The sequence below is a fragment of the Thermobia domestica genome, chromosome 5 (assembly GCF_964235325.1).
Source record: "Thermobia domestica chromosome 5, izTheDome1.hap1.1, whole genome shotgun sequence".
Classification (NCBI taxonomy): Eukaryota; Metazoa; Arthropoda; class Insecta; order Zygentoma; family Lepismatidae; genus Thermobia; species Thermobia domestica.
The window spans coordinates 35,670,278-35,695,800 of NC_137458.1; the positions used below are offsets into that span (position 1 = coordinate 35,670,278).

Genomic DNA, 25,523 nt, shown 5'->3' on the forward strand with positions numbered 1-25,523 from the left:
TACATAGAAATGAAAAGTCTGGCTTAGGATAGGGAAGAACGGAAAGCTGCATTAACTAATGAAAGAAAGGTACATGGAAATGAAAAGTCTGGCTTAGGATAGGGAAGAATGGAAAGATGCTTTAAACTACTGAAAGAAAGGTAAATGGAAATGAAAAGTCTGGCTTAGGATAGGGAAGAACGGAAAGATGCTTTAAACTAGTGAAAGAAAGGTAAATGGAAATGAAAAGTCTGACTTAGGATAGGGAAGAACGGAAAGCTGCGTTAACTAGTGAAAGGAAGGTACATAGAAATGAAAAGTCTGGCTTAGGATAGGGAAGAACGGAAAACTGCGTTAAACTAGTGAAAGATACATAGAAATGAAAAGTCTAGCTTAGGATAGGGAAGAACGGAAAGCTGCGTTAAACTAGTGAAAGATACATAGAAATGAAAAGTCTAGCTTAGGATAGGGAAGAACGAAAAGCTGCGTTAAACTACTGAAAGAAAGGTAAATGGAAATGAAAAGTCTGGCTTAGGATAGGGAAGAACGGAAAGATGCTTTAAACTAGTGAAAGAAAGGTAAATGGAAATGAAAAGTCTGACTTAGGATAGGGAAGAACGGAAAGCTGCGTTAACTAGTGAAAGGAAGGTACATAGAAATGAAAAGTCTGGCTTAGGATAGGGAAGAACGGAAAGCTGCGTTAAACTAGCGAAAGAAAGGTACATAGAAATGAAAAGTCTGTCTTAGGATAGGGAAGAATGGAAAGCTGCGTTAAACTAGTGAAAGGAAGGTACATAGAAATGAAAAGTCTGACTCAGGATAGGGAAGAACGGAAAGCTGCGTTAAACTAGTGAAAGAAAGGTACATGGAAATGAGAAGTCTGGCTTAGGATAGGGGAGAACGGAAAGATGTTTTAAACTAGTGAAAGAAAGGTAAATGGAAATGAAAAGTCTGGCTTAGGATAGGGAAGAACGGAAAGCTGCGTTAAACTATTGAAAGAAAGGTACATAGAAATGAAAAGTCTGGCTTAGGATAGGGAAGAACGGAAAGCTGCATTAACTAGTGAAAGAAAGGTACATGGAAATGAAAAGTCTGGCTTAGGATAGGGAAGAACGGAAAGCTGCGTTAAACTACTGAAAGAAAGGTAAATGGAAATGAAAAGTCTGGCTTAGGATAGGGAAGAACGGAAAGATGCTTTAAACTAGTGAAAGAAAGGTAAATGGAAATGAAAAGTCTGACTTAGGATAGGGAAGAACGGAAAGCTGCGTTAACTAGTGAAAGGAAGGTACATAGAAATGAAAAGTCTGGCTTAGGATAGGGAAGAACGGAAAACTGCGTTAAACTAGTGAAAGATACATAGAAATGAAAAGTCTAGCTTAGGATAGGGAAGAACGGAAAGCTGCGTTAAACTAGTGAAAGATACATAGAAATGAAAAGTCTAGCTTAGGATAGGGAAGAACGAAAAGCTGCGTTAAACTACTGAAAGAAAGGTAAATGGAAATGAAAAGTCTGGCTTAGGATAGGGAAGAACGGAAAGATGCTTTAAACTAGTGAAAGAAAGGTAAATGGAAATGAAAAGTCTGACTTAGGATAGGGAAGAACGGAAAGCTGCGTTAACTAGTGAAAGGAAGGTACATAGAAATGAAAAGTCTGGCTTAGGATAGGGAAGAACGGAAAGCTGCGTTAAACTAGTGAAAGGAAGGTACATAGAAATGAAAAGTCTGTCTTAGGATAGGGAAGAACGGAAAACTGCGTTAAACTAGTGAAAGGAAGGTACATAGAAATGAAAAGTCTAGCTTAGGATAGGGAAGAACGGAAAGCTGCGTTAACTAGTGAAAGGAAGGTACATAGAAATGAAAAGTCTGACTTAGGATAGGGAAGAACGGAAAGCTGCGTTAAACTAGTGAAAGGAAGGTACATAGAAATGAAAAGTCTGTCTTAGGATAGGGAAGAACGGAAAACTGCGTTAAACTAGTGAAAGAAAGGTACATAGAAATGAAAAGTCTGGCTTAGGATAGGGAAGAATGGAAAGATGCTTTAAACTAGTGAAAGAAAGATACTTGGAAATGAAAAGTCTGGCTTAGGATAGGGAAGAACGGAAAACTGCGTTAAACTAGTGAAAGAAAGGTACTTGGAAATGAAAAGTCTGGCTCAGGATAGGGAAGAATGGAAAGCTGCGTTAAACTAGTGAAAGAAAGGTACATATAAATGAAAAGTCTGGCTCAGGATAGGGAAGAACGGAAGGCTGCGTTAAACTAGCGAAAGAAAGGTACATAGAAATGAAAAGTTTGGCTCAGGATAGGGAAGAACGGAAAGCTGCGTTAAACTAATGAAAGAAAGGTACATGGAAATGAAAAGTCTGGCTCAGGATAGGGAAGAACGGAAAGCTGCGTTAAACTAGTGAAAGAAAGGTACATAGAAATGAAAAATCTGACTTAGGATAGGGAAGAATGGAAAGCTGCGTTAAGCCAGTGAAAAGAGGGTACATAGAAATGAAAAGTTTGGCTCAGGATAAGGAAGAATGGAAAGATGCTTTAAACCGGTGAAAGAAAGATATAGATATGTTGATATAAATATAGGTAGGTGTATCAAAGGTATTCTCTAGGAGTTTGCTTCAAAGAACTGGGGGAAGGAAAGAGGTTTGCAAGAGGAAAAAGGTAACTTTATATTTTGCAATTATAATATTTTAAAGATAAAATAAGAGATTATGAGATCTTATATTGTATACGCAATTTACAAAATTATTTCAAAGAATCAGTGAAATGTTTACTGGCCTACTTTCAGACTAGTGTTCTACATTTATCTTATCAGGAGGAAGTGATAAATGTTATGAACAAGGTGGTAAATCAAACGTATTGAGTCAATCGTACACCTACTGTTGACATGGATATAAATCGTACAAACGCTGAAGAATCTTCAAGTGAAAATTTTTTATCTTCTAATTTATTTTCAATGATTATATTCTTTTTATCTACTGTCTTCTGAAAATGTATTTCGTAGTGCAACATGATTACAAAAGCAATAGACTTCGTCTTAAACTGATTCAGAAGAATTTTACAATATTAAGTATAATTGCACAACATATGACTTCAACAAACTATTCTTGGCTCCAAGAACTGAAACAATTTTGCCAACTTGGTGATTCTCCCCCTAAATTTGGGAGGCAAGTTTCTCTCTCGTGTATTTAAAGGGGACTACTCGTAGTATATATCTTTTATCATTTTTCTCTATATCAAATTGCTTTTTAAATTCACACTTTCTCGAGACTAAGGTCTCAGTTTATCTGAGAGTTCATTACTCATTTAAGAATCCATGTCTAGTATCCTTCCTACCCAAACCTACTTCATTACAACTTTCAGATTCTTAACAGTTGTTTTTGAAATGAAGCGTACGACCAAAGCACTTAAAAGGAATATTAGACAATGGAATTTGAAGCTGGAGAAGCAAATGATAGAAATCGCTTATACATTATGTGTGAAGTATAATTATTATTGTTTGCTGCTGAAATATGGCCTTGAATCAATTTTGAATCACTCTTTAAATGACGACTCTTGGATACAAGACCGTTTATCTGTTGGCTTGGGTGGTCTTGGTAGTCGATAAGCTGTGGAAATGGTGATTCTACATTTTTGGCGTTTTATCATGTATCCTTTTGTTTAGTCAAAGCTCTCCTTTCACAGAGTTATTGATTGAACCCAGATGATTCAGTTCAAGCAGGCTCTAATAGGTGGGTAAGTTTACCAGACACAAACCTTCCAGAAATTAACAAGACGTTATCAGTCATCTTTGTATACATCAATTGCATCTCACTTTCATACATATGTTACAATGTATTGTTGCTGTTTCGAAAGATAAAGCCAGGCTCTTTGCTTCCTCATCTCCCGAAGCGGATGTATGGTTGATTGCAACACCTTTCCCGCCTTCAGGTTCTCATTTGTAAAATGAAAGCTTTCGGATTGCTGTTGCCTAACGTTTAGGTTTAGTTTCTTGTCAGTTTCATCGCTGTCCAGCTTGACCAACTTGGCCTGCATGGCCTTTCATGTATGAACGTACGACACTTTTCTGTTAATGATATAAAACTACGAGCCCTTAACGCTGCTGGAATTCCTTCAATACGGAAACCCTCTGACTGCTGTCGTTCGGATGGAAAGTGAGCCATTGGCATGTTATTGGTTAAATGGATGAGAAGTAAATGTTTATTATGGGACTTTACATGCGCTCATACATATACTCATTCAAGTCACTTTTAGTTAGTCCACTATCACTAAAATCCCGCTGGTGTTGGGTGTCTTTAGCCTGATCCTCTTCGTCCTCTTCATCGGAAGTATCATGCCGAGGCATACACTTAACTGGTTAATTAATTCACGCGAAAAGTCCCAATCATCAGGTAACTAATACCACGGTTCTTGTATTCTGAAGTCCCTTAATGCATCCGAATTGCCTTCTTGAGCAATGTATAAGAAGAGCACTCTCGGGTCCTCCGGTGGCCAACGTACGTTTTGTGGTTGAAGATCCAATTCTGCTATCAGATCAGCAAGTGGGGCCCTCAATAATCAAGGCTGATCTGGAGCATCTTTCAGAGGATTTCTGGGGCACCTTCAACGGGAAAAATGAAATGAAATGTTTGAGTTTTACGTCCCACGGTTATGCCGGTTAGGCTAAAGGAGACGGTGATGATGAGAGATGAATGAAATGGTGGAATGAAGAAAGTGGGAGGAAACGGGAGAACCCCGAGAAAACCCACGCACACGGCGTTTGTCCACCACAAAGTTCACTTGGCGAGGGCTGGGATCGAACCCGGGACCCCAAGCACCAGAGGTGAACGCTCTACCACTGAGCCACCGCGGCCCCACACCTTCAACGGGAAGAGGCGTACAAAAATCAACAACTTTATTTTTCGGACTTCTTTGCATTCTGAGGCGTTGTCTTTCTCTTCGCCGCACCGGATGTCGAGGCCGAAGACTGAAAGGGCTGTGGCGGCATAGTAACAGTGAGACCTGGAATTGAGATGACTGTGGAATTTGCTGCTGCCACTCTCCAGTTGTATTGCAGGGCAACGCATAGCAAGCGTATACGTTCAATGCGGAGGCCTTATCTTCTTCGATGAGTTGATTGAGATAGTTAAAAGAGATGTTGATATGTCGGAGTTCAATGGCGTCTTGGCGCCCCACAGTAGGGTCGTTCAGTCTAGAGCGCAGGTAAACCATTGCGGCATCCACATGGAACGTTGCTCCGTGGTTTCCTGGGAGCATAGTTCCTTGTTGTTGGAGAAGCTGCTGCTGTGTTTGGGACATTTTTCAATGTGCTTAATAAGGGTCTTGAGTGATTCCACAAAGACAACACTTGAATCGGAAGTTTTCGATCGACCTGAAGATTCACCATTTTGTATTTTCTTCTTAATGAGAAACTCAGATGAAGACTGGTCGAACGTTTTAGGTTTAGACTGATTGTTTAGCACTCTGCGACGTCAGAGCGACGCTAACACTCGAGTTACTTGCAAGAGTACTGGCACTAGTCACAGGAGTATGTTGCTGACGAGTATCCAACACAGGGGAGGGTTGAATTAATGGACTATCACTAGTCCAAACTGCGATGCTGGAGAGTTTAACACAAACGCGAAGTCTTCTGCGTATTGACTACTGTCCACTGGTATTGGTACTCGCGACTCGTCGTGTAAGACACAACAATGTGGAGCGGACAGTCTTGTGAGACGTGGCGGCCACGACACCTGCACTTTACTGACGAAATATTGAAGAGTTTGGATAACAAGTGAATGGGCTGGATAGACGGACAGGCCGAGATTGGTGCTCAACCGACTACTGCGGTGGATGTGATGAATAAATCAATCGGAATCCCAGGTTCTCTCTATTCGACCCTGCCTCTACCTGGAACTGTTGCTAATCACAGGGAAGTCGAAAAGAAAAAAACTCCTTGAACATCTTTCCCATTGCAATTGCTATCGATACTAGTGGCGCTTTGGGTTCAAGAAGCCTTCATATTACTAGAAATCTCCTTTAGCCAGGCAGGGAGATGCATTTCTTGCGTTGCCGGCGAAGTTCGTTCTACATCTGTCCTATTACAGCTCATAGCTATTTTTATCCAACGTGGCAACGTGTCGTCGGTTCTTGGTACTTTACCTCCTGTAAAGGAACTTTATGAAGTACTTCTTCTCTAATAAGAAACAAATTTGATTTAAAGATACACTTTGCTAATCATTATCTAGTTGTTGTAATAAAGTAGTTTATTAATGTCGTTTTATATTCTTCAACTTTAGGAATCTGGACACTCGACAGACTTTTACTTTGGTGGGCGCTCGGGATTGGGACCCTGAAGTAGCTCCTTATCCTGTAAAATTCTCCTCACTTCCACATTATCGGAGTTAGTTTTTCCCCTTGGCTTTTATACGGCGACATCATGCGTCATTCTTTGGAGCTCAATATTTTCCAAATCAAACTCCATCTTACGTTTGTAAACAACTAAGAAACCAAAACAGAAAGAACGGAAGGCCTTGCAAAAATGGGTCACTAAACTAGGGAAGAGAGTTCTCTCGTGGTTATATGGTTAGTATCCGTGTTTTCGGCACGGGAGACCCCGGTTTGATTCACAGGGGAGCTCATGTGACTCGGGTGCCACGTTAAGCTGTAGGTCCACGTTTCATATAGCCTCGATGCTGAAAGAACTGTAAATCCCAATTCAATCAACCAATAACACAATGAAGACAAATGTTTAGTCTTGTAGGCATAAGGAGGAGTTAATCGTCTGTTACCGGTTTGTATTCAGAAATTTGTAACGTAGGATGTAATGTAGATTGTTAGAGTCTTTCTATTTTAAGTATGCCATCGGAAAATATGTGAAACATTTCGGCCCCACCCCGCTGCCCTCTTGTGGAAGAAATCTTCCCTTTGCTTTGGGGAAAGAAGGGAATAACCTCTGCTGTGTTGCCAATTTGTCATTCAATTGCCTGGTCTTGGCGAATGAAGATCGCAGACTATTTAGAATGGCTAACAACACGGTGAACAGTGAAGCCTGTGAAGTGATTCAATGTGGCAACCCTGCCCGCATCAAACCATTGAAGCATATCGGCCACAGCAACTTGTCCCTCCTCTTTCGGAGGAGATACGGAAAAACATACATCGGTAGCAGCACCAGTAGAGCACGCTTAAAATAAAAAGGCTCTACACAATCTCCATGTTCTTTTGTTGCCTAGACGAACAGATACGTGGTATTCCCAATTTAGCTATTAGATGTTCCAGAAGTCCTTGGCGTTAAAAGCCTAAATGCTGTCACCACACATTACAACAGTCAGAATTTTGGTGTGAGAATGAAATTCAATAGCATTTTATTTTACAATCATTAACAATAATAGTACAATTTCATTCATTCACTTGCCACAAAAGCGTTAAATATTGTAAAAATGAAATGGACATAATTTTTAATAATTGTAGTAATGGGTAAAACATAGGATTTACTACTTACTTATAAACAAATATAATAGTAAAATAAAATTATTTTATTTTTTGATAGTGGGCAATATTATTAAGTTTCGTTACTGTTTTTTGAATTTCGATAGTGATAACATGGTTGAATAGTTACATAATAGTACAACAAACGTTCCAAAACCAGAACTGTAACAGAGATAACGATGCCTCCTGCTAAACAAAGAAAAGGAAACAGGACAGTTTCCAACTGCAACTGGTAGCTCAGCTTAGTTCTTGGCGGTTCCAACGTCTTCTTCCACCAATCAGATTTCAGTTTATCGTGTATACCACCTTCCAGCAGCTTCACACCACTAAAGACAAAGAAGAAAAAATAGATTTACATCTGTAGGGAAACACAAACACAACAACATACTGAACGATACTATGTGATAAAAAAAAATAAAAGTATGAAAACACAATCACGTAACAGTTTCAACACATTGGCCGTGTCTTCATCAAGCTTCCACTCGGAGAGAAAGAGTGGAACTCTGAAGAAGACACAGCCAATGTGTTGAAACTGTTACGTGATTGTGTTTTCATACTTTTTTTTATCACATAGCCTTGGTCAGTGTGTTGTTATGTTTAGTTTGACAATATAGAAACAAGGCCTGACAGAATAGTTATAGGGAAATACAAGTAGCCAAAAAAGGATAGTTTCACCTTCATATTGATTGATATGTTATTATAATTATGAAGAAGGCTTTCATATTTTGGAAAATTGACACTGTTTACCTAATGCTCAGTATTCTACCATATTATCCAAACTTTCTCGCAGCTAATTAAAAAGTACAGCCATTTCTGTCCTGATACGTGCGAGGATATTTCCAAAAGTTTTCCGTCTGACACCAAAAGATCGCGCCACTAGTAATTACACATTCATCATAACATAGAGTACTATCTATAGAACTGTCTAGCTGCATGAAAGATTGTGGCGTCTTGCAAGGAAATACAGTATCCACCCTACAGACCAGATTTAGCACTGTAGCCTTGGCAACAATAGCTATGTGGATTGAAGCATTATCATGTATTTATAGAATGTGAGTTCAACGCACAGCGACTGATTCAGACAAGTATGTTATAAAATATAGGACCTGCCCATATGTATCTTCATCCTATTAACTCAATGAAGCCAAAAACAACCGAACATCGGCACGTCTACTCTCGTTGTTTGGCTAATTTCGTTTCCGCCATGAATATTGGTTTAAAACATTGCGATCTTATTGGGCGCAGGAGCAGGAGTGGCGAAACTGTGACGTATGGCTTCACGATTTTGTTTTATGGGCAAATTATATATTTTATAACATTCTTGGATTCAGAGGAGTGCCCCCAATGAACTGACGCTTCTAGGCAGTAGTGCTGCCAAGAGTACACCAAGTCAACCGCTAGATAGATTTAAAAAAAATACTAGTTTGTCATCAAATGAAATCTTGTAAGTTGCTAGATTTGTCACTAAGCAAGAAAAATAATTAGTAAACATATGTTAACAAGATCTTTTACAAGTAATAAAGTACAGACAAGTATTTAGAGTAGGAGAAAACCTCGAATTCTTCATTATCTTTGCTTTCTATAGCATTTAAAGTAGAGGATTATTGTGATAAGGGAGTGTAAACAGCCATCGTTACAATTAATTTATTGGTTTCTTGTGACAGTTCGTAGGTGTGATGGTTCTGTCCAAATAATTTTAAGGAATGACGTAGTCTACTGTTAAATTGGCATTTAGCATAAGCAGTCCAAGCTTATTACGCAATTTGCATTTCACTATTTTCATACTACTCGTTCCACTACTGAGTTCCAGCGAGGCAAAAAGTATGAAAGCAAAATTTCACAAATGGTTGTATGGACTTATATGCCCAGCATCGTAGTATTTACTTACTTATATCAGAAATGACATAGTGGACATACGCCAGTGTTGAGCAATCTTATCAATTTACTCTGCATCAAACCTAAGTTTTTGGGCAACTTCATAATTTTCAATGTTTTTGTATAGTTTTTATGCTTCACTAACATTCTAGCGTATAATGACATTTCTTAAAACATTCTGACATTGTGAGGAAGACCCTGCTCCAGTTCTTTGAATAACTTAAGACGATGTTTTGTTATTTTTCTCTCTTTCTCAAACTGTGATTCTTCTTGTGATGGGGTTGGCCGCACAATCAAAGCTATAGTCGAGATTTGCCCGATGGATTTGTATGACGTTCAATGTCAGAAGTATGAAAATCAATTCTGGCGGTAGGAATGATGTAACAAACACGATGTAACCATTACGTGTTGATATTCACAGAAATGTCCCATAACTTAAATTTGTGTAAAGCACAATCCTTGCCATTCCTATTAATTAAAGAGGTACTAACCGGAGTTCTAGATGTATTATTCTAGTACTAATTTTTGTGCTATATGATCAGTATTTTACATTATCATATTACAGGAAATTTTTGATAATGACACAATTGCATTTTTTTAAAAGTAAGTTGCCATATTTGTGGATAACGGATAGTTTTTTTTTTTTTTTTCTTGTTGCTAAAGAGCACGAGAAGTCGTTAGATCTAGCTACAAAGTCACTAAATTGGCAACAGTGCTAGACAGAAGAAACTGATACATTATTTCTGCTATAGATGGCACTGTGTGTTATGAACGACATAGTACCAGTGCAGTAGCGCGATAGAGTCCGGAAGAAAACTTTTGGAAATACCATCGTACGTTACATGAGGAGCTTACACACGACTGCTGATGACACATGAGTTGAGACTGTTTCGTCTCGGAAAGTTGTCATGAAAGTGATCTCTTGTCTCTAAAAGTGTAGTTTCTATCTCGTTTCACCTCATTTCTAGATTAAAATGTATAGATAATTTATTCTTGTTCTCAAATTTAAAACTAAATTTGCGATGTTTAACATTTTGTTCAGGACAGGGATGATCCCAATGGTGGGTCATGACAGTAAGTGAGTAATAGAAAAATTTAAGGAACAAAATATATACATTTAAATCGTTTAGTAGGAAAAGCCATATTGACTAAAACATATTGCATGGTGGTTTATCAGTAACCTCTTCCGAGGTTACCTCGGTCACCTCTTCAACCAAAATTATACCCGGGATATATTGGTTATTTCTTGCTTATTTTGGGTTGCTGAGTCTGAAATTGTCCATCACGTCATGTTGTACCCAAAAAATCATCACCATTATTATAATCAATCGTTATATAGGGTAATTCGTATAAATAAAATGAATGGCCTAAAGTTATGTCAATTAAACACAAAGTACTATGATAGTACATAGTTTATTTTGATATACACAGAAAGGCTCTTATAAATGCGTCTCAACTAGTGTATCTAAGGGATGTGGGAAGAAGACTCCATACGAGCACTAACAATTATTCGAATTAAAAAGTGATAATAATAGATCGAATAATTAGAGACGGATGTTAGGTAGAATGCCTATTCTTGAATATTAAAGATATGATCAAAAATAACGTTTTAAAGTTTATATGGGGGGGGGGGATTCAATTTAAGCCAATTTTATTTTGCCTCCTTTGCCTATTTCACCCATTCCTGCCTAAATAGTTACTTCAGTGCCTAATGTCGCCTATTCTATGCATTTTCTTCAAAATAAGACTTTATTAAGGGAAAATATATAATTTAGTATTTCAAGAAAGGATGTTGCCTTTTCCGAGAAATGTGTGTTGTTTGTAGTGATAAGATACTCATATACCGTATTTTACGAACTTTAAGACGCACTTTTTCTTCGAAAAATTGCCTTCAAAATTAAGGCGCGTCTTATACTTGAAATTAATAAAAAATGTCCCGTGTTTGATTTAAAAATTCCCGCCAGTCCTAAAAATGGGCATATATTCGATGCCGCGGGAAACCTATCTCTATCTTTAAACATTGGATTCACCTGGCAGTAGCAGTGCACCTATGCGACGAACATAAGTTGCGGGGAATCACAAGCTTGCTAACACTGTCTTCCTCCCGCTATGCCATCTAATAATAAAAATAGTGAAAATGTTACGATATTAAAAAAAAAAACTTAAGGTCGTCTTATAGTCCGTAGCGTCGTATAGTCCGCAAAATACAGTAAAACTTTGGGCTGCTATGTGTACTGATAAAGTGCTGTAAAACTTTAAACTGCTGTGTTTACTAATAAGTGTATAAAATTTGGACTGTTATGTGCAGTGATAACGTACTGTAGAGAATTTATTTTCCAAATATACATGGAATACATGTCAAGCTTGCTTCCTTTTTATATATAAAATAAAAAAAATTAACAAATAGATATATCTCTATATTCTATGAGCATTATCTATGTCTTGAATTTATTATTTAATTATATTGAGTGTTTATCTTCATTATTTCGAGTTAAATTTTAGTGCTTATTTTACTGAATTAAAAAAAAATTTAAGTGCCTATTTGCCTGCCTATTTTTCAGGTTTTTAATGAGTAAATATCCGGTCTCTAATAATAATAATAATAATTGCAAAAATATAAAATAATGACCACAACAATAATAACAAAACGAATCTTAGCGACAATCTAACAATACTGCACCTTCAGGAGTTCTCCGTATAGCATGAGAGATAATACTAACAACATTTCGTGAATGGGAGTTGACGACCAGACACACACCCTCACGTTCTATTGGGTACTAAAATTGGTAAATTTAGGTCAAGCTTCACGACTCCTCGCGATCACTATAGCAGCAGTGAATGTGTTGAACAGCTATGCTTTTCCTCTAGATGTTGAGAGCAGCAAGACTCCTACTTGTCTATGAACAACTTTGTGATTGGGTGGCTTTACTTTCTCTCCACCCTCGTAAATAGTGGAATAATAAATCTACGAGAATTATTTAATATTCTAAGACACATTTGTATTATTGACCACCTTCTTATCGTAAGTTCATCATTCTTTTACCCATAAGACTTAACATTATATATACGAGGTCATATTTCTACATCTCTTGTAGCAGCGAGATAGCAATCAGCCTTATGTTATTACTACATTCAATGTAGTGAGAAGTAACAGTAGGACTTATTTCAACAGAGGCGTGGTCGTGTTGTGATAAGCGCATCATGCATTCTATTGTTTACTTAAGGGTCTTCACTAAAGCGAAATTAACCCTTTGGGGATTCTATGGTACAATTTGTTTTTCCGCGTCCATACGCGTTTTTCATGGTACATTGCATTATTTCTCTTCTATTTGAGCTTTTTCGTTCGTTTTTTTTCCAAGTCCAGAGGCCTTGTAGAAGACATTACGTATGGTTTCAGACCGTCCTGCGTCCAGACACAGGAGGTGATGACGTCATAAGTCAAAAATTTCTTTTCTCATTTTCTAAGCCTATGTTCAATATTTGTTGGCGGGCTTATTTTTCTACGTAGAAGATTGAAATTTTGCACAAACATTCAGTCCATCGAGTAGTATTTACCAGATTTTTTGTTCCGATGTCAATGCTAAAACAGGGGGGAACCAGAGGGGCAAAAGGGTAAAAAAAAAAGGGATTTTTTACCCCCAAAATCCCGTTTTTCGTCATTTTCCCGCCTTACATACATGATAGGACCACGTGAGTCATACCGTCTGAAAGGCAGTTCCATTCTGAAGAGAACGACGGTCGAATTATTATCCTAGGGTAATTAGGGATGTCTCAGGGAATTTAAAAAAAATATACTTCTATATAGGGAAAAATGGGGCATTGTCGGTATATATATATTTTTGGCGGGCTTATTTTTGAACGTAGAAGATTGAAATTTTGCACAAACATTCAGTCCACCGAGCAGTATTTACCAGAAGTTTTTTCCGATTTCTGCGTAAAAACAGGGGGGGTCCAGAGGGGCAAAAATTGAAAAAAGGAAAATTTTGCCCCAAAAAATCCCTTTTTTCAGGAATTTCCCGCCTTAGATACATGATGGAGACATGTGAATGGTACCGCCTGAAAGACAGTTCTATTCTGAAGAGAATGATTGGCGGATTATAGTCCTAGGGTAATTAGGGATGTCTCAGGATTTTTTTTTCCTGAGATCATAGTGTTTTATGGTAATTTGGGGCATTGTGGGAATTTTTGATAAAAATTCTCCCGCCCTTACTATTCAAGATAGAAACTTGAAATTTGGCACACACATTCAGTATACCAAGTACTATTTATCAGATTTTTTTTGGATTGCTACGATCACAGGGGGGTCCAGGGGGGCCAAAGTTCGAGAAAAAAATTTTCCCTCCAAAATTTTCACTTTGACATTTTTTCCCGCTTCTGGTATATGGTATGAGCATGCAAGTGGTACCATTTGAAAGCCAGCTCTATTCTGAAGAGAATGAGGTATGAACCATGATCCTAGGATAAATAGTGACGATACAGTAGCTGCTTGACTGAAAGTCTAAAAAATAGCCCCAAAAGCCAGGATCCTTTAAGGGTTAAACTACCGCTAATTTTAGAGTTTTCCAGTAATATCTTCAAAACAAATAAAAATATTCGAAAAGCAGAAACGCAGTGAACTAGACAATACGATCTTGCATGTGATGCCTTTATCACAATTCACCTATCTGCTTTTGGTATGCCGCTATTTACAAAACCCGCAAAAAATGCTAACTCTATCTACAGTTGCAAATCGAAAGAAGATAGAGATGAGTTGTGATAACGGTATCACAAGCAAAATCGTATTGTCTAGTTCACTACGTTTTTGCTTTCCGAATATTTTTTTTATTTGTTTTGATGATATTACAGAAAAAACTCTAAAATTAGCAGTAGTTTAATTTCACGGTAGTGAAGACTCTTAACCAAAACCCTAACAAGGAAACCGCGAACACATTTATACAAATTAAACTTAATAGCAAGTCATTGAGGAGGAGGAGGATTTGGATTTCTGGGCTTTCTGCATCTAAGGCCATTTAGCCCGTATGAGGGATGACGTCTCTCGGCGAGCACACTATCCGGGCAAAGGGAAGGAAGGAAGCGGTCTGGGACCAATATAAGTTAGGTGCCACCCCGGCATTTGCCTGGTGTGAATGAGGAAAACCCAGGAAAACCTCATTCAGGGTGGCTGGCCTGAAAAAACGTGTTACACTTTTTCGACCGAGTGCCCCAACGGGAATCGAAACACATAACAATTACTTACTAAAAATGGAGCAGTTCTCTGTATGGAAATTCTTTATTCATTGCCATGTACTGATACCCTTTTAAATGTTCGTCCACTAAATGACCTAGTCGACATTGTAGTACATTTTGCATGTATTTGGCGAGTAAAAAATCTGAGAGGAAAGCATAATTGTTACTTTGACACACTTTCTTGAAGCCTTCTGCATAAGAAGTTACCAAAACAGAATCCAAATAAGGGAAAATCAGCTCGTTCCAGGCTCTTCCATACACACTGCCCTCGGTGTCGCTCTGAAAACAAAATAAATAAATAAATAAAATAAAACAGGAGATTCCTGGAATACATTTCAATGTTTCAGTTTTGAAAAATGTGATTATAAAGTGTAACAAAAGCATCATCTTATTACGAGTATCTTTACTGTATTTAACAGAAAATAAGCCACATCTTTAAAATTTAAGGAGAGGAAGGAAGGGAGAAAGATTACTCGAAAATAACCTGCACCGCGGTAAAAATTTTTTTATTTCTATTTCACTTATTTATTTTTATGCGCTGTGATTGGTTGTCTTAAATCACTTTTGGCTTTGGTATTTGTGATCTTTTCCTGAACTTTTAGAAAGGTTCTATTAATTGCATTTTATAAATGTTACAAGCACTTTGCACCTGATGAATTCACATTTCCTTTCTTAACAATAAAATAACAATTTTTGACGGCCCGCCCATGGAGAATAATACTCCCGGAAGTAACCATTTGGCGCTCTACTCTAGCCAGCTGTTTTACGCGCTACCCTAGCCAAATCTTTTAAGTTGGTCACAAAGTTTATATCATGGGGGTCAAGGTGGGACAAAACGAACCCTGTGGGGCTTCTAACCCGTACCTACTACTACTACTTATCTGCACAAAAGTAAATCCTTTCTTGAGTATTATTTTCACCTTATTTTAATGGAAAAAGTGTTATGAAAACAATTTTAAAAAGTTTCCTTGAGCCGTGTTTGAACCCACGCCAAAAGATACTTCCATTAGTAGCACGCTCGATCACGAGGGCCGACAGCACCAAGCGTTTGATTTCTGCTATATGTAAGCTACGTGCCAAGAAACGGATAACACCAACCAATCAGAACCATATATTTAGTTCCTATTTCCTGGAGCATTACCTCCCCGAGTGAGTCCTAATTTTTGCTCCTTAAATTGAGTGGTGTTATACGAATGTGAGGCAATGGGCATTAGAAGAAAAACGGGGAACGTAGCCTTTCAAAATGTGGTATTATAGAAGTTGTTGAAAATTATTTAACTAGATAAGATGTCAAGTGAAGGAGTATTGGAAATAGTTAAGAGGAAAAAGGAGTATATTGAAAAATATTTCGAAAACAAGAGGTAGAGTGATTGGACACTTTATGAGACATGGAGGAATCACACTAAGGAAGAAATGACAGAAGAACAAATATACCATAGTAAGGCTACGATTGAAATATGCATACCAAATAATACAAAATGCAGGAAAAGAAAGGTATATACATAATGCGCCTAAAAGAAACCAAATGGGAAAAGAAATAGAAAAAAGAAATTAGCTTATAATTTAATATTTTATGTAGAATGTACTTAACTATTTTCGACATTTTTTTTTTTTTACTTCGAGATCCATTCTCTATCGGACACTTTTATGATTACACATTACGAGTTAACACGCTTCCTTCTCACTTCACTTCATTTTACTTCGTAATAGTTTCCTTATGAAGGAATACGTGCTTAAAACCTTTCACTGTCGTTCACCAATTTTTACATTACTATTTACATGAGAGGTAAGATTCCTACACACTTTGATTAGCTACACAATGTTCTATTAACATGACATTACATATTTATTCTGTAAATTTTTTAAAATATGTACTTCCAGATGTTGGTATGGCAATTTATGATTAAAATTTAGCGATATCTTTTGAACTTTTTCTTTACCTTTAAAATATCCAAGAAAGCTGATCCTTCAATAGTTCCCAGTTTATATGATTTTTTCTGTAACATTCCTTGTAAAGTACTGAAAGATAATCCGTCAACAAATAGAGTTAAACGGGAAACCAATATTGCACAATATGAATTGTACAGAACAGAGCCAAGCGCCAGTGATGTGAAAAGGACAAGTCGTGCTGACCAAGATGAGGGAATTTGGTCCAATCCTGTGAGGAAGATACAAAAATAGTTAATTCAGTATTTTAAAAATGCTTCGGAGCAGTGATTGTAGGGGCGTGGCATATACGAACAGGGATTTTAGTGTACATAAATTTAATCATGTTTTATTGCTTACAAACTGGGATGACAGCAACAACGCCACATAAAGAAATTATCTCACTCGTGAAGTTATTCAGTAGAAACGTTATACAAAGTGCATATTAATTTTTTGATCAATTATCAACATGGTCATTATTTAAAATGAACTATTATCCTAATACGTATGAGTGCTGGGATCACCATTGGGGTAAAGAAGAACTTACAAGCAGAATAATTATTTGATAGAATGTTTATAAAAAGGGTACTTGATAATATACAAGAAGCTGCTGAGAAGTTCAAAGCCCAACCCAGAGGGAGTGCACGTGGAATAGTGAAATTTTACAGTTATTCTATATACTTCCCCCGAAGTTCAACACATTTCCTTGCACGGTGCTTCAATTTCTGCAGATCAATTGTTTAAAAAAATTGGAAAGAGTGTTCCTCGCACCATTGCTCCGTATCACTAATCACCATCTTGTCAGATCCAAATGGGGTCCGTTCAAGCGTTGTTTGAAAAAATGAAATGAAATCTTTAATGTTACGTCTCACGGTTATGCCGGTTAGGCTAAAGAAGACGGTGATGATGAGAAATGAGTGAAATGGTGGAATGAAGAAAGTGGGAGGAAACGGGAGAACCCCAAGAAAACCCACGAGCACGGTGTTTGACCACCACAAAGTCCACATGAACTGTTGTTTGAGTTTGGGATGTAGAAACTGAAACCTTAGATCATTCAATGTCACTTGTGTTTGCAATGCTCGATAGGAAGAGACATTGTTCTAAAGGAACATAATTCCTTTTTTAGATTTTCCGTGGCGTTGCACTTACAATTAGTTTTTCAGTTTTGTAGGTAATGCGGAATAATACTCTGTATTAAATGTTTGACCCTTGGACAGGCATTTCATGAGCACGACTCCATTCTTATCCCAGAAGAATGTTGAAATACTTTCCCAGCTTGCCCAGCTTCCACACTTGAACTTATTTAGGCCTAGAGGAACCTGAGTTCAACCACTCCATCGATTGTTGTTTTGTTTCAGGATCGTAGTGGTACAGCCATTCTTCATCTATAGTTACTATTCATGACAGAAAGTGGTTGACATTGCAGTCAAAATGGGAGATAATCTCATTTATTGCCCTCGCTCTTTCATGCTTTTGATCTGGTGAGATTTTGGGGGAAAAACCCATTTTACCGAGAGCTTGCGTATACCTAAGTCATTATGAATTATGCCGATGCGTTCCCGAGAAATCTCCACAATCTCTGCCTACATTTTGCTGAAATTCTGCGATTTTCAAGAATACTGTCATGCATTTTATTCATGATTTCGGGCAGTCACTGTTTTTGATCATGGGAAGTTTTTACCTATGAAAGGGATCGAAATGGATCACCCAAGTTTGAAGAGGTACATTTTATAGTCCTCTACTATCATAACATTTAAAAATTTGGGAATTTCCAAAATTTAAGGGTGAGCCGATACACTGCTCTAGAAAATTTGACATGGTACATTAATATACCCCTACTGTACGAAAGACAATGTGAGCCTATACTCATCCAAGGAAACGTAATAAATCTTCATTAAAGATGATCCTTGAGGTCAAAAACTATCCAAATTTATATTTTTAGCAATTTTTTACCCATGAAAAGGAATGAGGCAGATCACTCAAATTTACAGATACATACCAGCTCATATACTAACATATCAATTTTTAAAAATTGGATATTTCTTAAGTTTAAGAATGAGTCTATACATCTACCTCCCGAAATTTTAAAGAGGCGTTAATGTAACAATGGACCTTATACTTATCAGTAATATAATAAATGCTCGTCAGAGGTGATACATTAGGTCAGAAACCTTCAAATTTTGAATTATTGATAATTTTATACTCATAAAGGGGGACAAGATGGACCTCCAAACATTTTGAGGTACACCCTATTCACTCCTTTTGGGTGGTGGACCAACGTACTCATTGTCAAATTTTTACATGGGGTAGTCATATGCACCGTGGACCGTGGCTCCTGAGGCTGGGACTCTGAGGCACTAAAGTTGCCAAAATGACCCAGTACTACTTCTAAGAGGACCGCCTTCAAGTACACACTTTGAGGACCACTTGTGGTCTGTTTATATGAAAACAAATGCCAATGTTCCATACTTTTTTAAAAAAATAGTAACAAAACACCTTCTCTCTTTCCTGGATAAGACGTGGTGTTCTAAATCCAACGTTTTCGAAGCTTGAGAACTTTCCTGGGGAAAAGGGACATGGTTTTGATCAAAGGTTCCCGAGTTCACGAGGTTAGCACTCAAGAGTTTGATACTCACGCTAAAGCTGCCTCAACCTCGCAAAGTGAGTATGAGGTTGAATCAGCTTGATGTCATAATAATGTGAGTATGATGTTGAAAAGATGTGACAGTGATGTTAAATTAGTGATGTGTGCGTGAAATCGAGTGAGTGTTATGCAAAAATAGTGTGAGCGTGAGATTAAACTGGTGATATGAGTTTGAGATCGAGTGAGTGTGATGAGTGTGGGGACATGAGTGTGGTATCGAAATCATATTGTGAGCGTGATGTTAGACTGATGGCGTCAGTGTGCGGTCAAATGAGTGTGGTGTCATACTAGTGATTTGAGCATGAGGTTCAGTCATGGCCGGTTTTTAGGCATGGGCTACATGGGCACGGAACCAGGGCGGCATTTTTTTAAAAAGTGATAAAACTATTGAAAATACATATTTCTCCAATGGCTCAATAAAATAAGCGAAAGCGATTTTTTTAAATGGCCGCTACTATGATAATATTGTAGCAGATTAGTCGTAGCAAATATTGTCATAAGTCAGTTGTTATTATGGTGGTTTGATCAGTTGTTGGTGGCTCTGCTGAAAAGGGCGGCAGTAGGCAGTTCGACACTCGTACTTTCATAAGTTGGTGTGAAAGTGCTGAAGAAATCGTAACTTAACGATTTCTCATATTGAGAATCTTCAGGACTTATATCCTAACATACGTATTTGCCTTAAAGTGTTTTTATGTACACAAACAACTAAGTGTGCGGCGGAAAGATCATTTGCTACTATCAAGAATCAAAATCTAATTTTAGATCTACTCCTTCTCAGAAGAGACTGGTTCATCTAGCTGTTTTAGCCATCGAAAACGACTTGACCGTTAAACTTGATTTTAGTGACGTTATTAATGATTTTACTAACGCCAAAGAAAGACGTAAACAGTTTTGATACACAAAAGTTTTAGAAACGTGATGTTGTAAAGTTTTAATAATATAAAAACTCTATATAATATAACTCTTCATATAATATGGATATAATTATATATAATATATTATAACTCTTTATGTCATTTAAGATTGTTTTATATTTTGCTGTCTTTTACACCTGTAATGTTGAATAGGTTAGGTAGAAGGCAGGTAAGTTTTGACGAATATACTCCAAATGCTGGCCAGATATAGGAATTAAAATGTATTACTAAAATAAGTATTAAGTAAAATAAGAACAGTAATAACTAGCAATTGTAATAATTATTATTTAATAACAAACGTAAAAGTAACATTTTAGAGAACGATCGCTTGGTGTGGTTAGAGGCGGCAATTTTACGAGGAGCCATGGGTCCAAAACATGGAAATCCGGTCCTGGGTTCAGTGAGCGCAATGTCGAAACGATTATGAAAGCTTGAGGTGGACTGAACGTGGTGTCGGAATAACAGCGTGGTAGAGTGAAGTTGGATCAACGTGACCACCTTTAGTTCTGACTCACTCACTAAGGACTCACCCGGAAACAATAACTCACCTTGTTGACAGAAGGTTCCGTAAACCGCCATGATTGAAGTTTTGTAAGAGAAATGCCTTCCATCTTGTGTCAGCTGTTGATGTGTTACCATGGCTGCGACAACGGCTAACAGCGAAGAACATATAAACATAGCTAGTACTATAACTATCCACATACTCATTGAAAACGGCTTCATATATGAATCCAGTGTAAAATTTGGTTCAGGTTGCTTGTATATTATTCTAGTACTGAAAAAAAAAACACAAATTTCGTCAGTGTATTATTTAGAACCAATTATTTAACATATAACTAACTTTAAATACACGTAAAAAGATTAACATGATTAAATTAAATACAATGTTTACATGACTCGAAACTTACATCTCATATCAAAATCCTAAATGTTGTAATGGGTTAGTGATTTGGTTCCAGATTTGATTAAATCTGACTGAAGGTTTCGGTGGGTTCCAAGCAGGTTTAAGTCGAAAACCTTGATTCGATTCAGAGCACTGTAGATTTCCTTTCCAACTTCATTCTAAACATGAAAATTCAAAATCATAATTCGATTCTGTTTGTCAATTTACAAGAATCACAGAAAAGCAGTAAGAAATAGTGAAAAATCTCTTTTGTGATATAAATTTAGTATCATAGAATTATTGAAACCGGAAGTGGTTAATTTTCACTGCTTCGACAGGAAGCAATTGCAACAACTGCTAGAACAATAGATGCCAACCAACCTCGGGTGCTGAAAGATTACAGATAGAAAGCCGCTTGCCGAAAGAATTATTTCGATTCTCATGGGAATAATCCCTTACAACCATCGTTCACTGTACCATACAAGTGTGAGTTACCCACTATTGGGAAATCAGAATCCAATGTAAAACATTATAATTATGAATGCATGTATTTATTTCGTATATTAAAATATTATTCTTTTAATTTAGTACTATTTATGAACAAGAGGGTGTGTTTCTGAACTAAAGGAGTGATTCTAAACTAAAATTCTCTTGAATCTGTTTTCTAATCGTCTCTAAAATTTGTTTGCACTTGATCCACAACAAATACGAAAAAAGAGGTGTTTCAGGAAAGCGAGGATTGATTTTAAAAAATAAATTAAGTATGATAGAACTATAGAGGGTAATCCATCTCCATCGCAAAATATTGAAGATGTTTTCCTACGATATTCCACCTCTCCATCATCGATCAAGCTCGATGTAATGACCATCTGTATGGACCATTGCGCTACATCGCACTTTCAACTGCAGCAGACTACGTTACAGTTGTACTAAGGAACACCTTATATCGTCCCACTCCTGCTTGCAAGCTTTCCCGAAGCTATTTACCGTGCTTGGGTGTGGTGCTTTCTACGCACTTCTTTCGAAAGAAAACCTTTCGAAAAAAAATCGAATTTTCAACTTATTTCTTACTTCTCTTGCTTTTTATTCAAAATGTCTCATACTATGATGATAGTATTCGACACTAAGGTACTCCGGATGTTCATAGCCCTGTCACTCTCATTTACGTTATTACTGTTGTATAAGCCTGTAAAATTTGGACATTTGTGAATGTTTATGGTATTGTAGTACCCTCAGTTTTCCACACTGAACAATAAGTTTGATCTAATATGATACGTTTTTGTTTAATACGTAGATTTCAAATTTGTAATAACATATTGCAGTACCATTTTTTTAAAAGTATATAATTTTATCTTGGGTTGGCATCAGTGTTATTTGTTGGTATAGCATAGTATGGCAAAGAGTATCCCCTTGCTGGGATTTGCAGGATACAAAATATAAACGTGTTTTTTTCTTAATTAGCTAAAATCGTTACAAGTGTGTTTCTTGATAAATGGTTCGCTCTGTATATAGCCTATACGTATATAAACAATCAAAAAATTTACACTTGAAAGAAATAAATAGAAAGCAGAAATACACTCCTAATGATGCATCTTAAGATTCATCTAAAAACATATAGGGGGCCGCGGTGGCTCTTTGGTAGAGCGTTCACCTCTGATGTTTGGGGTCCCGGGTTCAAACCCTGCCAAGTGAACTTTCTGGTGGACAAACACCGTGTGCGTGGGTTTTCTCGAGGTTCTCCCGTTTCCTCCCACTTTCTTCATTTCACCATTTCATTCATCTCTCATCATCACTATCCTTTAGCCTAACCGGCGTATCCGTGGGACGTAAAACTCAAAAATTTCATTTCATTTTCATCTTAAAACATAATCTTAAGACATAATAAGATATCTTAAAACATAATAAGTGAAACTTGTTATTCCCACACCTACCTCCCCCCCTCCAATAAGAAAGGGAAGCAGAAGAAACAATATACAGGGTGTTGATTTATTTTGTAGCCAAAGTCCACTGGTGAAATCCTCCCACCTAAACAATAATAAAAAAAAAAGGTCCATATGGACATAGAGCGGAAAACGGGTTGTTTCAAAGTTACGAGATGCCGAAATCGAGAAAATTGTAACTTTGAGGCTGCTTAGCTCGAAAACTATGAGATATCAACAGCGGTTAAAGAAATATTAGAGGAACTAGTACGCTGTCTATCTGAATACTTGGGGGCAAGGTGGCTCAGTGGTAGAGCGTTCACCTCCGGTGTTTGGGGTCCCTGGTTCGATCCCAACTCACGAAATGTAGACTTTGTCGTGGACAAACACCGTGCTCGTGAGTTTTCTCGGGATTCTCTCGTTTCCTCCCACTTCCTTCATTTCACCATTTCACTCATCTCTCATCATCACCGTCTCCTTTAGCCTTACCGGCATAATCGTGGGACGTAAAACTTAAAGATTTCATTTCATTTCTATCTAAATACCAATGTTTCAGGGTTGGGTTGTAACGGCATACATGGTTTTAGAGAGAGAGGAAGAAGAGCAGAACGTATACTGCAGCTCCCTCTATAAAATTCGTTGCGCCGATATGTCCCAACTCTGAAACATGGTTATTTAGATAGACAATGTACTAGTTCCTCTAATATGTTTCTAACCGCCTTTGATATCTCTCATAGCTTTTGAGCTAGGCAGCCTCAAAGTTACAATTTTCTCGATTTCGACATCTCATAACTTTCAAACAACGCGTTTTTCGCCCTATGTTCACATGGACTTTTTTTCATTGTTTAGGTGTGAGGATTTCACCAGTGAATTTTGGCTACATAATAAGTGAACACCCTGTATATATTTAAACAAACAAACATTTATTATTCTGATATGTCAGTCAACTTACACGGAGAATATAATAGGAACACCATATTGTATTGCAGAGCTTCTGTCCAGAGTCATAGCGTATGAGCCAACAGCTATTTGAGAATTTCCTTCTACGAGTGTGCGTATCATTCCTTCACTCCAATTACCGTCAGAGAGCTTATGCCCAATTTTGTTCTTCTTCAAGGGAAAATAATTATAGCTAAATGGAAAGAGAAATATATTGTTATTACAATAGTTATATAAAGTTGATAAGCATAACGTAGAAAATGATCCGAAAATCTTTCCATTCTTACCAGCGTTTCTTACATGTATGCTCCCAGGAGGGTCTCCTCTCAGAGCTAAGATAGATTTAATTAGGATTACATGTTACTCTGGTACAGAGCAAATACAAATTCCAGTGCAGTCCCTCACGGTTTGATTTTGCTCCCCCGGACAACATTTTCGGGAAGAAAACTTTATGCCTACATATGATAATATAATCCTATAAAATATTTATCAGTAAAATAAATGTAAGATGTTCAACAAAAATTGATGAAGTATCACCCAGCATATATGTTTCGAATCGAGAAGGTCCACGGCACAAAATAAAGTTTTGCCATACATTTTTTACGAAGCATATTGCCTAGTTCATTTACGTTGCTTTCTTCAATTCTCTGATTAATTGATTTCTTTACTTTCAAGTCAAGCCAAGTTTCTTATCAATTGAATCGGTGTGTGGAAGAAGGAGTATACCAAAAATAAAGGAGAACATTCTGCGATAGCAATTTGTGTATAATTAAATATACAGGGTGAACTATAATTATGTATGTGATGTTTGACTGTAATTCTGGACAAAAAGTTTCGATATGACAACACTGTGTAGCCTGAGAGTAAGGATAACGGTCACTGGAATTAGAACCGTTAGCAGATGAAGCATCGCCACTAAACCCGTGCAAGACTGGGTGAACGAAACATTCCCGAACCGCTGGATTGGTTGATGTGAGTCTGTGGATTGGCTAGCTCGATCCCTCGATTTGACACCACTGACTTTTTCTTTTGCAGTGTTTTAAAGGAGAAAGTGTATGAACACCACGTTCACAATTTGGCCGAACTGCGGATAACTGTCACACAAGAGTACCACAGGGTACCAATACGAGTCTATCAAGTTGCTTGTTACAACCTGCTCTTCGTCTCCAGGCATATATCGATTTGGATGATGCATTGGTGGACCATGTCATGGCATGTATCGATTTGGATGATGCATTGGTGGACCATGCCATGGCATGTATCGATTTGGATGATGCATTGGTGGACCATGCCATGGCATGTATCGATTTGGATGATGCATTGGTGGACCATGCCATGGCATGTATCGATTTGGATGATGCATTGGTGGACCATGCCATGGCATGTATCGATTTGGATGATGCATTGGTGGACCTTGCCATGGCATGTATCGATTTGGATGATGCGTTGGTGAACCATGCCATGGAGTCCAGAGATTAAAATTTGTAAGGAAAGGTATGAGAGTAATATGTTTATGTTTAAGTTATGTTGCTAGATTCTTTACCGCAGTCTTTGAAACATCATACATAATTATGGCCATCTTGTATAATCTCATTATTGATATTTTGGGAAATGACGGGTCTTAACCTACGCTTCAAATATCCTATACATAATTTTTGTATAAGTAATGGTATTTTCGGTAAAAATTGGAAAGTTCTAAAGAACATTTATACTAGACCTACAAGTAGATTGTGTCAAATTTGAATAATAACAGTT

The 25,523-nt window shown here is 37.4% G+C and overlaps 2 protein-coding genes across 2 annotated transcripts in view; one reads left to right on the forward strand and one right to left on the reverse strand.

Annotated features, from left to right (window-relative positions):
- Positions 1-25,523, forward strand: part of LOC145684629 (uncharacterized) — a 252,013-nt gene that overhangs the window by 79,996 nt on the left and 146,494 nt on the right. The window lies entirely within an intron of this gene.
- The window catches only part of LOC145684543 (glutamate receptor U1-like), a 39,476-nt gene continuing 21,393 nt past the window's right edge, over positions 7,441-25,523 (reverse strand). The window contains exons 5-9 of the mRNA XM_081756938.1: positions 23,782-23,961; positions 20,576-20,802; positions 16,484-16,701; positions 14,554-14,822; positions 7,441-7,768 (exon numbers count right to left, since the gene is read on the reverse strand). Coding sequence (XP_081613064.1) covers positions 7,516-7,768; positions 14,554-14,822; positions 16,484-16,701; positions 20,576-20,802; positions 23,782-23,961 — 1,147 coding nt within the window. The 3' untranslated portion in view covers positions 7,441-7,515. The remainder of the gene's footprint in view (positions 7,769-14,553; positions 14,823-16,483; positions 16,702-20,575; positions 20,803-23,781; positions 23,962-25,523) is intronic.